The following is a 14,114-nucleotide window of genomic DNA, read 5'->3' on the forward strand; positions in this document are numbered from 1 at the left end:
GAGATGCTCTGTGGAAGGTATTAAGAATATATGGTGTGGGAGACAAGATGTTAGAAGCTGTGAATTTTTTTTATCGAGGATGTAAGGCATGTGTACGTGTAGGAAGAGAGGAAACTGATTGGTTCTCAGTAAATGTTGGTTTGCGGCAGGGGTGCGCGATGTCTCCATGGTTATTTAATTTCTTTATGGATGGGGTTGGTAGGGAGGCGAATGGAAGAGTTTTGGAAAGAGGGGCAAGGATGCAGTCTGTTGTGGATGAGAGAGGTTGGGAAGTGAGTCAGTTGTTGTCCGCTGATGATACAGAGCTGGTGACTGATTCATGTGAGAAGCTGCAGAAGCTGGTGACTGAGTTTGCTAAAGTGAGTGAAAGAAGAAAGTTGAGAGTAAATGTGAATAAGAGCAAGGTTCTTAGGTACAGTAGGGTTGAGGGACAAGTCAATTGGGAGGTAAGTTTGAATGGAGAAAAACTGGAGGAAGTGAAGTGTTTTAGATATCTAGGAGTGGATCTGGCAGCAGATGGAACCATGGAAGCGGAAGTGAATCATAGGGTGGGGGAGGGAGCGAAAATTCTGGGAGCCTTGAAAAATGTGTGGTAGTCGAGAACATTATCTCGGAAAGCAAAAATGGGTATATTTGAAGGAATAGTGGTTCCAACAATGTTGTATGGTTGCGAGGCGTGAGCTATGGATAACGTTGTGCGCAGGAGGGTGGATGTGCTGGAAATGAGATGTTTGAGGACACCATGTGGTGTGAGGTGGTTCCATCGAGTAAGTAATGTAAGGGTAAGAGAGATGTGTGGTAATAAAAAGAGTGTGGTTGAGATAGCAGAAGAGGGTGTTTTGAAATGGTTTGGTCACATGGAGAGAATGAGTGAGGAAAGATTGCCCATATATGTGTCAGAGGTGGAGGGAACGAGGAGAAGTGGGAGACCAAATTGAAGGTGGAAAGATGGAGTGAAAAAGATTTTGAGTGATCGGGGCCTGAACATGCAGGAGGGTGAAAGGCGTGCAAGGAATAGAGTGAATTGGAACGATGTGGTATACCGGGGTCGACGTGCTGTCAATGGATTGAACCAGGGCATGTGCAGCGTCTGGGGTAAACCATGGAAAGTTGTGTGGGGCCTGGATGTGGAAAGGGAGCTGTGGTTTCGGTGCATTATTACATGACAGCTAGAGACTGAGTGTGAACGAATGTGGCCTTTGTTGTCTTTCCTAGCGCTACATCACACACATGAGGGGGGAGGGGGTTGGTTATTCCATGTGTGGCGGGGTGGCGATGGAAATGAATAAAGGCAGACAGTATGAATTATGTACATGTGTATATATGTATATGTCTGTGTGTGTATATATATGTATATATTGAGATGTATAGGTATGTATATTTGCGTGTGTGGACGTGTATGTATATATATGTGTATGTGGGTGGGTTGGGCCATTCTTTCGTCTGTTTCCTTGCGCTGCCTCGCTAACGCGGGAGACAGCGACAAAGCAAAATAATAATAATAATAATAATAATAATAATAATAATAATATTGACTGTATTGTTGACTGGTTGGTAAGGTTATTTAATGTATGTATGACTCACGGTGAGGTGCCTGAGGATTGGCGGAATGCGTGCATAGTGCCATTGTACAAAGGCAAAGGGGATAAGAGTGAGTGCTCAAATTACAGAGGTATAAGTTTGTTGAGTATTCCTGGTAAATTATATGGGAGGGTATTGATTGAGAGGGTGAAGGCATGTACAGAGCATCAGATTGGGGAAGAGCAGTGTGGTTTCAGAAGTGGTAGAGGATGTGTGGATCAGGTGTTTGCTTTGAAGAATGTATGTGAGAAATACTTAGAAAAGCAAATGGATTTGTGTGTAGCATTTATGGATCTGGAGAAGGCATATGATAGAGTTGATAGAGATGCTCTGTGGAAGGTATTAAGAAGATATGGTGTGGGAGGCAAGTTGTTAGAAGCAGTGAAAAGTTTTTATCGAGGATGTAAGGCATGTGTACACGTAGGAAGAGAGGAAAGTGATTGGTTCTCAGTGAATGTAGGTTTGCGGCAGGGGTGTGTGATGTCTCCATGGTTGTTTAATTTGTTAATGGATGGGGTTGTTAGGGAGGTGAATGCAAGAGTTTTGGAAAGAGGGGCAAGTATGAAGTCTGTTGGGGATGAGAGAGCTTGGGAAGTGAGTCAGTTGTTGTTCGCTGATGATACAGCGCTGGTGGCTGATTCATGTGAGAAACTGCAGAAGCTGGTGACTGAGTTTGGTAAAGTGTGTGAAAGAAGAAAGTTAAGAGTAAATGTGAATAAGAGCAAGGTTATTAGGTACAGTAGGGTTGAGGGTGAAGTCAATTGGGAGGTGAGTTTGAATGGAGAAAAACTGGAGGAAGTGAAGTGTTTTAGATATCTGGGAGTGGATCTGGCAGCGGATGGAACCATGGAAGCGGAAGTGGATCATAGGGTTGGGGAGGGGGCGAAAATTCTGGGAGCCTTGAAGAATGTGTGGAAGTCGAGAACATTATCTCGGAAAGCAAAAATGGGTATGTTTGAAGGAATAGTGGTTCCAACAATGTTGTATGGTTGCGAGGCGTGGGCTATGGATAGAGTTGTGCGCAGGAGGATGGATGTGCTGGAAATGAGATGTTTGAGGACAATGTGTGGTGTGAGGTGGTTTGATCGAGTAAGTAACGTAAGGGTAAGAGAGATGTGTGGAAATAAAAAGAGCGTGGTTGAGAGAGCAGAGGAGGGTGTTTTGAAATGGTTTGGGCACATGGAGAGAATGAGTGAGGAAAGATTGACCAAGAGGATATATGTGTCGGAGGTGGAGGGAACGAGGAGAAGAGGGAGACCAAATTGGAGGTGGAAAGATGGAGTGAAAAAGATTTTGTGTGATCGGGGCCTGAACATGCAGGAGGGTGAAAGGAGGGCAAGGAATAGAGTGAATTGGAGCGATGTGGTATACCGGGGTTGACGTGCTGTCAGTGGATTGAATCAGGGCATGTGAAGCGTCTGGGGTAAACCATGGAAAGCTGTGTAGGTATGTATATTTGCGTGTGTGGACGTATGTATATACATGTGTATGGGGGTGGGTTGGGCCATTTCTTTCGTCTGTTTCCTTGCGGTACCTCGCAAACGCGGGAGACAGCGACAAAGCAAAAAAAAAAAAAAAAAAAAATAATAATAATAATATATATATATATATATATATATATATATATATATATATATATATATATATATATATATATATATATATATATATATATATATATATATATATATATATATGTATATACATATATATATATATATATATATATATATATATATATATATATATATATATATATATATATATATATATATATATATATATATATATATATATATATATACGTTGAAATGTATTGCTATGTATATGTGCGTGTGTGGACGTGTATGTACATGCATGCGTATGTTGGTGGGCTGGGCCATTCTTTACACTGTTTCCTTGCGCTACCTCGCTAACGCGGGAGACAGCGACAAAGTATAATAAATGATATATATATATATATATATATATATATATATATATATATATATATATATATATATATATATATATATATATATGGAGACATCACACATCCCTGCCGCAAGCCTACATTCACTGAGAACCAATCACTTTCCTCTCTTCCTACACGTGCACATGCCTTACATCCTCGATAAAAACTTTTCACTGCTTCTAACAACTTGCCTTCCACACCATATATTCTTAATACCTTCCACAGAGCATCTCTATCAAGTCTATCATATGCCTTCTCCAGATCCATAAATGCTACATACAAATCCATTTGCTTTTCTAAGTATTTCTCACATACATTCTTCAAAGCAAACACCTGATCCACACATCCTCTACCAGTTCTGAAACCACAGAAGAGAAGTGGGAGACCAAATTGGAGGTGGAAAGATGGAGTGAAAAAGATTTTGTGTGATCAGGGCCTGAACATGCAGGAGGGTGAAAGAGGGTAAGGAATAGAGTGAATTGGATCGATGTGGTATACCGGGGTTGACGTGCTGTCAGTGGATTGAATCAGGGATGTGAAGCGTCTGGGGTAAACCATGGAAAGCTGTGTAGGTATGTATATTTGCGTGTGTGGACGTATGTATATACATGTGTATGGGGGTGGGTTGGGCCATTTCTTTCGTCTGTTTCCTTGCGCTACTTCGCAAACGCGGGAGACAGCGACAAAGAAAAATATATATATATATATATATACGAATAAAGTGTATATGAATGCGCACCTTCATAGAACATACAAAGCTCCAACAGCCAGGAACGAACGTGGGACCCCTTGTGCAAGAGGCAGTCATGCGAACCGCTAGGCTAAGGGACTGTATAATAGGAAACAACTATTCGAAATACTAAGTACTCGAATACCCTTCGTCTCACAATGGTGAGCAACGGGGTCTATCGGTTGTTTCAGAACAGAACACATAGCCAGCTGATAGCGTTTTACCGAACCTGACTGTACAACGCGGAGTTATATAAATACGAATAAAGTGTATATGAACGTGCACCTTCATAGAACATACAAAGCTCCAACAGCCAGGATCGAACCTGGGACATAGCACATAGCCTCTTGCACAAGGGGTCCCAGGTTCGATCCTGGCTGTTGGAGCTTTGTATGTTCTATGAAGGTGCACGTTCATATACACTTTATTCGTATTTATATAACTCCGCGTTGTACAGTCAGGTTCGGTAAAACGCTATCAGCTGGCTATGTGTTCTGTTCTGAAACAACCGATAGACCCCGTTGCTCACCATTGTGAGACGAAGGGTATTCGAGTAGTTAGTATTTCGAATAGTTGTTTCCTATTATACAGTCCCTTAGCCTAGCGGTTAGCATGCCTGCCTCTTGCACAAGGGGTCCCAGGTTCGATCCTGGCTGTTGGAGCTTTGTATGTTATATATATATATATATACATATACATATATATATATATATATATATGTATATATATTGGAAAGGATCACAATTTTGCGCGTGATCAAGTTATTCGTATGAGTCCACGGGGAAAATGAAACACGAAAAGTTCCCAAGTGCACTTTCGTGTAATAATCACATCATCAGGGGAGACACAAGAGAGAAATATAACAGTCAGTTGATATACATCGAAGAGACGAAGTTAGGACGCCATTTGGTAAACATGTGATTGTCGATTGTCACATTCTTTCGTCTGTTTCCCCTGCGCTACCTCGCTAACGCGGGAGACAGCGACAAAGTATAGTATATATGTGTATACATGCATATTCGATTATAGTGGATATGAACACGCTTTTCCATAGAACATACAAACCGCTATCAGTCAGGCTCGAACTCGGGACCCTTGCGTGGCAGGGGAGAGGTCTAATGCTAGGCTATGATCTCCTCTAACACGGAAATGATTGTTCGCATTCTATGCAGTCGAATACCCCTCGCCTCACATTTGTGAGCAATTTTGTCTAGACCGGTGAAATCCCATCAGGCTGACACAACCAGCAGATAGCATTTTACCCAACCTAAGTGAACATCTCAAAGGTATATGAATACAAATATAGTGCATATGAACGCGTATTTCCAAAGAACATACAATCCTGCAACAGCCAGGTTCGAACCCGGGACCCCTGTGTGGTAGGCGGGAACGTTACGGCTTGGCTATGGTCGTCCCTAATAAGTAGATGACTATTAGAATACTCTGTTGTCGAATACCCTTCGTCTCACGTTGGTGAGCAATGGGGTCTAGACCGGTCAAAGCTCATCAGGATCTAAATGATTGAGAATGGAGTTAAGTCCAAGAAATAGCTAAATTTACGGCAGAAGTGGTTGTAGGGTTAGAACCCAGTTAGTATAACTGTATATATGTGTTGTTTCAGAACCTGACTAGTGTTATTGTAGATGTAAGTGTAGTCACAAAACACAACTAGTATTACGGTAGATGTAAGTGTAATCCCAAAGCCTAGTTAAGATTAAGGTAAATGTAAGTGTATTCAATGAACCTAGCAGGTATTACGGTAGACGTAAGTGTGGTCCCAGCATCTAGCTATCATTACGAAGGAAGAAAGTTTTGTCCCACAACGTAGCTAGTATTAAGGTAGGTGTAAGTTTAAATCCAGAATCTAGCTAGTATTATGGTAGATGTAAGTGTAATCCCAAATCAGTTTTACGGTACACGTAAGTATAGTGCCAAAACCAAGCTAGTATTACCGTAGATGTAAGTGTAGTCCCAGAACGCAGCAAGTATTACTTTGTATGTTGATGTAGTCCAAGAATCTAGCTAGTATCACTGTGATGTCAGTGCAGTTGAAGAACCTACCAGATAGTACGGTAGACGCAAGTGTAACCCCAGAATCTAGGTTGTTTAAGAGTAGTTGTAATCATAATCTCAGTGGTAATATTGAGGTAGACGTAATTCTGCCCTAAAAGCTAGCAAGTATCATTGTATGTATAACTGTAGTTCGACAACATGGCTAGTATAAAGGTGAATATAAGTGTAGCCCTGGACCCTTAATAGTATTAAGGTGGATGTATGGGTAGTCCCAAAAGCTATCTAGCATTACGGTAGATGTAAGTGTAGTCCCAGAACCTATTTATTATCATGTTAGATGTAAGTGTAGTCTCAACACCTACTTAGTATCAAGGTACATATAGGCGTGATCCCAGTTCTAGCTAGTATTGCGGCAGGAGTAATCATAGTTCTAGAACATAGCTTGTATTACAGTAAAAGTGGGTGTAACCCCAGAAACTAGCCAGTATTAGGGTAGGTAAAAGTTTTATTCCAGAACCTAGCTGGTAATAGTGTGAATATAAGTGTAGTCCCTGAACATAGCTAGTATGACCGTAGATGTAAGTATGATCCCAGGACCAAGCCAATAATGCAGTAAATGTAAATGTAGTCCCAGAACCTAGCAGGTATTAGGGTAGATGTAAGAAAAGTCCCAAAACTAGCTAGGATTATGGTAGATGTAAGTGTAGTTCCTGAACCTAGCTAGTTTGATATTAAGGTAGACGTAATTTCAGTTCAAGAGCTAGTGATTAGGTAGATGTAAATGTAGTAAGTGAACCTAGCTAGTATTATAGGAGATGTAAGTGTAATCTCAGAAGCTAGCTAGTATAATGGTAAAAGAAAGTGTAGTCCCAGAAGGGAACTAGTATTACGATTAATGTAAGTGTAGTCTCAGAACCTAATTAGAATTATGGTAAATGTAAGTATAGTCCAAGAACGTGAATAGTATTACCATAGATGTAATTGTAGTCTCAAAACTTACTAATATTAATGTTAACAGTAGTATAGTCCCAGAACCTAGCCATTATCACGGGAGATGTAAGTGTGATCCTAGAAGCTGGCGAGTAGTACAGTAGGTGTAAGTGTAGTCCCAGAAGGTAGCTAACATTGTGGTAGATGTAAGTGAAGACTCAGAGGCTAGCTGGCATTGTGGTAGATGTGAGTGTAGTCCTAAAATCAAATATCATGGTAGATGTAAGTGTAATCCCGGAATCTATTGAGGTAAATGTAATTGTGTTCCCAGATCATGGCTGATATTACGGTAGATGTAAGTGTGGTCCCAGAAGCTAGGTAGTATTACGTAAATTTAAGTGTAATCCCTGAAGCTATGTAGTATTACGTTAGATGTAAGTGTGGTGCGAGAAGCTTGCCAGTGTTACGGTACATGTAACCTGTCACATAGATGTAACTATTATATGCTTGTCATCCATAATGAAAAAATTGTTTTCTAAATTAGCTGTTGTTCAGCTGCAGAACAACATAAAAAGCTGTGTATCTAAAGGACTGAAAACAAATCCAAGGAATCTATAGACGCACCATCATAGAATACAATGTACCGTAAGTCTGTAAGTTGATGTGATACTCGTAACTACATTATATGGTTTTTCCTTTTGACTTGTAGCTTTTATGGGATTTTTTGTGAATCACGAATGTGTAATTTTTATAAAGTAATCAAGAAGAATGAATAGAGCAGACATTTAGTTGTAACTGATTATATTTCTTGCTACAAATGATCAACTATCTTACATTCTATGATCAAATATCCTAGTATAACTAGTATTGTACTGGAATATCCCAGTATAACTAGTATTGTACTGGAATATCCCAGTATAACTAGTATTGTACTGGAATATCCCTGTATAACTAGTATTGTACTGGAATATCCCAGTATAACTAGTATTGTACTGGAATATCCCAGTATAACTAGTATTGTACTGGAATATCCCAGTATAACTAGTATTGTACTGGAATATCCCAGTATAACTAGTGTTGTACTGGAATATCCCAGTATAACTAGTGTTGTACTGGAATATCCCAGTATAACTAATATTGTACTGGAATATCCCAGTATAACTAGTGTTGTACTGGAATATCCCAGTATAACTAGTGTTGTACTGGAATATCCCAGTATAACTAGTATTGTACTGGAATATCCCAGTATAACTAGTGTTGTACTGGAATATCCCAGTATAACTAGTATTGTACTGGAATTGATTGTCTTGTATATTCTGTAGTAACTGATAAAGTATCCTTTAATGAATGATCATTACCTACTCTGATTTAGTGTCCTTGTAATGGATAAGATATCTTGATGTAAGCGACTGAATATTTCGTAGAAATATTTTGTTGCTTTGAGATGGTTACAGGTACATTTCATCATGATTAAGACTTTGTTATATGTAATGTTCACTTTGTTCCATGATGCACACACACCAGACATTTCTATCTGCAAGGTATATATGTATATAGAACTGAACGGAGGGTAGATTTTATTCACACTGTCATATCTCAGTACAGCAAATTGTAAGAAAGTCGAATTATGAGAAGATATTGAGAGAAGCCAACGTACAATAGAATGACGAAGATAATGGCAACGTTCAACACCTTCATCCGCTTACATCTTGAACTATAATCTGCATATAGCAATTTCTAGTCATTAGTGTGTTGTTTTGTTTGGCGTGATAAGAGTACACCGGTATCTCAGCTGACGACGGTACACAAAGGAGGAGTATGGCTAGCATTGCGTCACACCAATTTTGATGTCCTACTAACATATACCACGTATGTAGGGATCCAGGTAAAGCTCTGTAAGCTGGAGACGCACACTCGAGGTAGATGTGGCCAGAACTCGACCATACAATTTCCTGGATGCCAGAGGCTGAGTGCTCGATCCTCTCACATACCACGTCACTTGATTTTGTTTGACTTCAGATAAACTGTAATCACTGAATGGAGACACCCGTTACCAGAACACATCAAAAGAGATTGTAACAAATGGCAGAAGAAATGATAAACGAAACTGAAAGGAATTCTTTCGACACCAAGCATTTGGTTATCCTCCAACATCAGGTTAAATCAAAGATCTCCCAGGGATAAACAGAAGAACCTAAGATGCATAACATACAAAGTAACGTTGCTCAGTGCTGGGTGTGGTGGGAGGTTGGTGGGTTAGGACGTATAGGGGCAGTCGTCGCCCTGGTAGGTGGCGTGCATTAGACTGATGTCAATACCGTTTGCAAGAAAGACTTGGTGAGCGTAGTCCAGCGTGGTCTGGTCCAGGGTCATAGTGCGAGAGAGGATCCAGGCGTATTGAAACTGGAAAGTACAAAAGAGAAAGGTAAGATGCAGCCAGGGAGAGAACACACACACACACACACACACATACACACACACACACACACACACACACACACACACACACACACACACAAGATTCAGGCACAGGCCCGTCCGGGGCCGAATCCTGGGCGCAGAAGTCAGCCACACTTGACCTAGCCGTTCATTCTCGTCACAGGACTAGTCAGTAAATGAGTACCTGGTTTATGCTGATTTATGTGTTTGTGTGTGTTTCTTTTTTCTTTTTATCTATCTATATATCTATTCCTCTGCTTATTTATCCATCTATCTACTTATTCATTGTGTGTGTGTGTGTGTGTGTGTGTGTGTGTGTGTGTGTGTGTGTGAGGATTGACCACCGCGTGAGAAAGAACCAGCGTCGCCCCAGTCGACGACCAGTGCTGCCGTCTGCTTGCCAGGAACCAGAATATATGGCCTTATTTACTCTCATCCTCTCTCTAACTGTCTTGCACAACAGGCCGACTTCATAGCCCCCATGCATAGCAAAGTCCCACAGGCTGTTCCGTGACCGTTTCAAAGGACTTGGTTCAACCGACTGACAAACTGTTACCCCTCCTCTACCTAACAGTGCTCCAATTTGCTCTATCCTATGCACGCCTTCCACCTTCCTGATAAATCAAAAACTTTCTCACCCATTCCCTCCCCTTTCTTCTCGCTCTTCACCTTCTCCTTGGACCGTCCACCTCTGACACGTATATTCCTTTAGTTAGTCTTTCTTCACTCATCATCTCTATCACTCAAAACCATACATCTCTATTGCACAGTCATTCCTTACAAGATCCAGCATCTCTACAGGACAAATCACACCAATCCTTTCTCAAACAGTACACTTGGAAACACACAACAACCCTATGCAACACATAACTCACACAGCCCTATAACCTCCGATCCAGTGTTTACATTATTTTTCGTGAAGATAATGGCAGCAAGTGTTCATTAACATTCTCCTGTGCTGAACTAGAACGGCGCCACGAGTTGAAGAGTGTTGGATGGTTCCCACGGCCCTCTCAACCAACATCAAGTAAATGAAACTTGCCGGCACTTACTCATTGAGGTACAGTTCTCAGATTTTGGTCTTCTCTGATAATAACACCGATACTATAACTAGTATATGCAAAACAATCGGAAAGACGGAGGGGAACTACGGTTGTTAGTAAGATAAAAGATTAAGTAAATGAGGAAAGATGAAATAGAGATGATACTGGAAAGGGATTATCGAAGTGACTGAATATGGATATCTGGAGCAGGTAGGTAAATATGTGTAGATTGTACAGATGGCAGAGGAATGAATGAAGTTGTTCATCTGAGCTGGTGACGAGAAGATCCAAAGTAAGTTTACAGCTCTGGGAGGTGAGAGAGATACAAAGTACATAAATACTAGTAGACGCCTTGTTGGCGTAGTGGTTAGTGTCGTTGTTTTCTAATCCACTTGCATGGTTCAATTCACGTCCTGGGCAGATAGTGCTCATCCCATCCCGCTCTTCATCTTTTATTTAATTGCTAGACGATAGTTGCTCAGTTCGGCTGGGTTGAAGAACCACAGCCGCGACAAGCGTAGCTACCCTGATTAGAACGCTGTTCGAGATTCTCCAGAGGTGCCCATGTCGAGGAACACGGGGATTATCTAACAGGCCCAGTGAGGATGTCAAAAGGTTTGGTTTAGATATATTAGTTGGAAGTAGGTTGGCATATGATCTGCGGTCGTAGTGTTTGTTTGGAAAATATTCTGTATACATTTATACTAAATTTAGGAAGAAATAGCATTCTAGAAATGGATGGTTAGATAGATGGAAGAAGATGGGACGATGAACATAGCTTTGGAAAAACTACAGAGAGCGAAAGCGTGTGCATAACAAGAGGTTATGGTAAAGGTTCACGAAACAGAAACGTCAATGAGAGCTGCCAGAGACCCAGGCTACACCACCACTGACAGCCAGTTAAAAGGCCAGAGGAAGAACGCTAACACAAAAGAGAAGACCAACTATAACACTAGAAAAGGAAACTCAAGTAACAGAGATAATCAGCTAAAGCCTTGCTGAAGACCCACACAAGACCAGCCAGAATGCCTTATCGTCGTACCCAACATACCAGAGGGTCTTAGCAATGGCCGTTTCGTGTGCCACAGATGGCTAATGTGAGAACCAGTGAGGAACAACTTACGTGATATTCCCCTGCCTGAATGCAGTTGTATACGGCAGAGAAAGACTCGTAGTCTGTGTCCAAGACGTGGTACTCGCCCGGAATGTCTGTCGATATAGAGGGAAAAAATAGATCGCTGGAAGTTTTATCAAACTTGAATGTAGATGTGCTTTCGTCAGAAGTTGTTACAACACATTTTCACACACTATTGATGACCGAGCAAAGATTACAAATATCTTTTTCACTAAATGGTGAATCATATTCTAACTTCTGGGCTGATTATATAGTGACGCAAATGGGTGATTTGGTCAACCCTCCACACGTGGAGCGATGGATTAAGGAGAGATATACTATCACTGCAAGAGTGTTTCTTGATAAAAGAATTATTAAGTGATCATCAAGATAACAAGGAAACTGTTACTTCGATGATAAGTTTATGCTTATTTCTGACGTTGGTTGGGACGAACTAGGTAACTTACGACCATGAAATTCGACCAGGAGGACCCCAGGTGCGATGACGTGGGCCTTGCCAACGATGTCTGTGTACTTCCCGGAGGCCGTCCGTGCTGTGTTGTGTACCTCCACATACCCGTCACCTGAGGGGGGAAGGATGAGAGAAGTTAAAGGGTGGATACAGTCAGGGATGAGGTGTTATGATGCTGAGGAAGGCATTGTAGGGCAGGACAATATTGAATTGGAGGAAGACACAGTGTGGGTGGGAGTAATAGCTTTAGCGATGACAATGGACAGAGAACGGTGTGGTGAATATCACCGAGGGGGAGGCTAGCTTGTTGAAGAACAGTGTGTAGGTTGGTGTCGTAGAGGACCAGTGTGAAAGACCTGGTGTTTAATAAGATGCATATTAAGCCCTAAAAAGCCATAGTTTTTGTACGATGAATATGTAATAAACAAAGACATCTACGTAGCACAGAAACATTGACACAAACGTGTTCTAAATCGTTTGCCTCAACAAGCCAGAAAAATGAACTCATAAAAGCACAGTTAGCAAACATACAGAGAAAACCAGACAAGCATAAAAAGGAATGAAGACTAACAGACAGACAGAAAGGCAGACAACAGCCACTATCGATTATAAAAGTACCTGAAAAATGAGGATCGATGGGTGTCAAAATGAACGATATAATATGTTGCTTGGTCAGTGTTGCATTGGTAGGGTAGGTAAGTGTGAGTGGGCGTAGGTGCCACAACTGATCATAATTATGGTAGTTTATAATTACAAATAATCACCGATAAACTTATGCTTACACATTACAATATAGTACAACCTGTGTGACGGTATTGTAATCACCATACGTACCATATCTGATGCTCTATGTGAAACGTACTATCAACTACCGGGTAAAGTTGTCATCTTATTGACCCCAAACATTGTGCCATATACTATATAGTAACGGAACAGCGTGTAGCACTATGTTCTAGTTTGTAATATGACAAACACCCGAGATAATGAAACAATATGGGATATTTCTTTAATATATTCGTAGTAATGTCATTATCAAACGTCGTAGTAATGTCATTATCAAACGTGGTAACGTTTACAATCACAGTCTTCTTGGCCTCAACAACGGAAATACGCCTTTATCATTAGGAAGTTTGAGGTGTTTCAGGTAAGGTGTACGATGTGTCACCAAGGAGACGACACAGTATGCGTGATCATTGCCCTTAACATTGCGGGTTATTGTAAGACAGAAATTGCGAAGCGTATTAACGTATCCTATAGCACTGTGGCAATGTGGATAACTTTATACCTCTCTGATTATTATATACATATTGTAAAGTCGCACCAAAAACTCTCAGCCACCCAGGGTCCTGTGTATTTGGAAATGATCACATGTTAGAAATGTGTAGCAACTCGGTATAGCTGGCACGTCTGACTGTCAGCTTCATCCCATAAAGATATGATGATAACTGCATTATGTAATCTATTTGTCATAGAACAGAATGAGATTTGGTAGAATGTAACATCTTACGAAAAACTGGTGACGATTTGCTGCGATGGTGTTTGCAAATTGATTGTAAAAATGTGATAACTTGCAAATGAGACTGTGATGCATAATTTGCTGAGCTGAGGTGACACTAAAGCAGGCTCGAAAAAAATATGAACCTGACGAATCGGATATTGTGTTAATTTACAATGACAGTAACTTCGAATGACTTACTTTGTTATATGATTATACAATGACAGTGATCTTCATATCCATATCACCTAATGTGGTGAGGTGACAGACAGACATAGCTGATAGCGAAAAATGACGCAAAACATTCGAAACAATTTGGCTAAATCCTGTCATGGATCTGACA

At 40.8% G+C, this 14,114-nt stretch overlaps 1 protein-coding gene across 1 annotated transcript in view; it reads right to left on the reverse strand.

Annotated features, from left to right (window-relative positions):
* Nucleotides 1-8,792: 8,792 nt before the first annotated feature.
* Nucleotides 8,793-14,114, reverse strand: part of LOC139749154 (apolipoprotein D-like) — a 35,066-nt gene continuing 29,744 nt past the window's right edge. Inside the window, exons 4-6 of the mRNA XM_071662793.1 lie at nt 12,272-12,388; nt 11,814-11,899; nt 8,793-9,611 (exon numbers count right to left, since the gene is read on the reverse strand). Of these exons, the coding sequence (XP_071518894.1) occupies nt 9,465-9,611; nt 11,814-11,899; nt 12,272-12,388 (350 nt within the window). The 3' untranslated portion in view covers nt 8,793-9,464. The remainder of the gene's footprint in view (nt 9,612-11,813; nt 11,900-12,271; nt 12,389-14,114) is intronic.

The sequence above is a fragment of the Panulirus ornatus genome, chromosome 6 (assembly GCF_036320965.1).
Source record: "Panulirus ornatus isolate Po-2019 chromosome 6, ASM3632096v1, whole genome shotgun sequence".
NCBI lineage: Eukaryota > Metazoa > Arthropoda > Malacostraca > Decapoda > Palinuridae > Panulirus > Panulirus ornatus.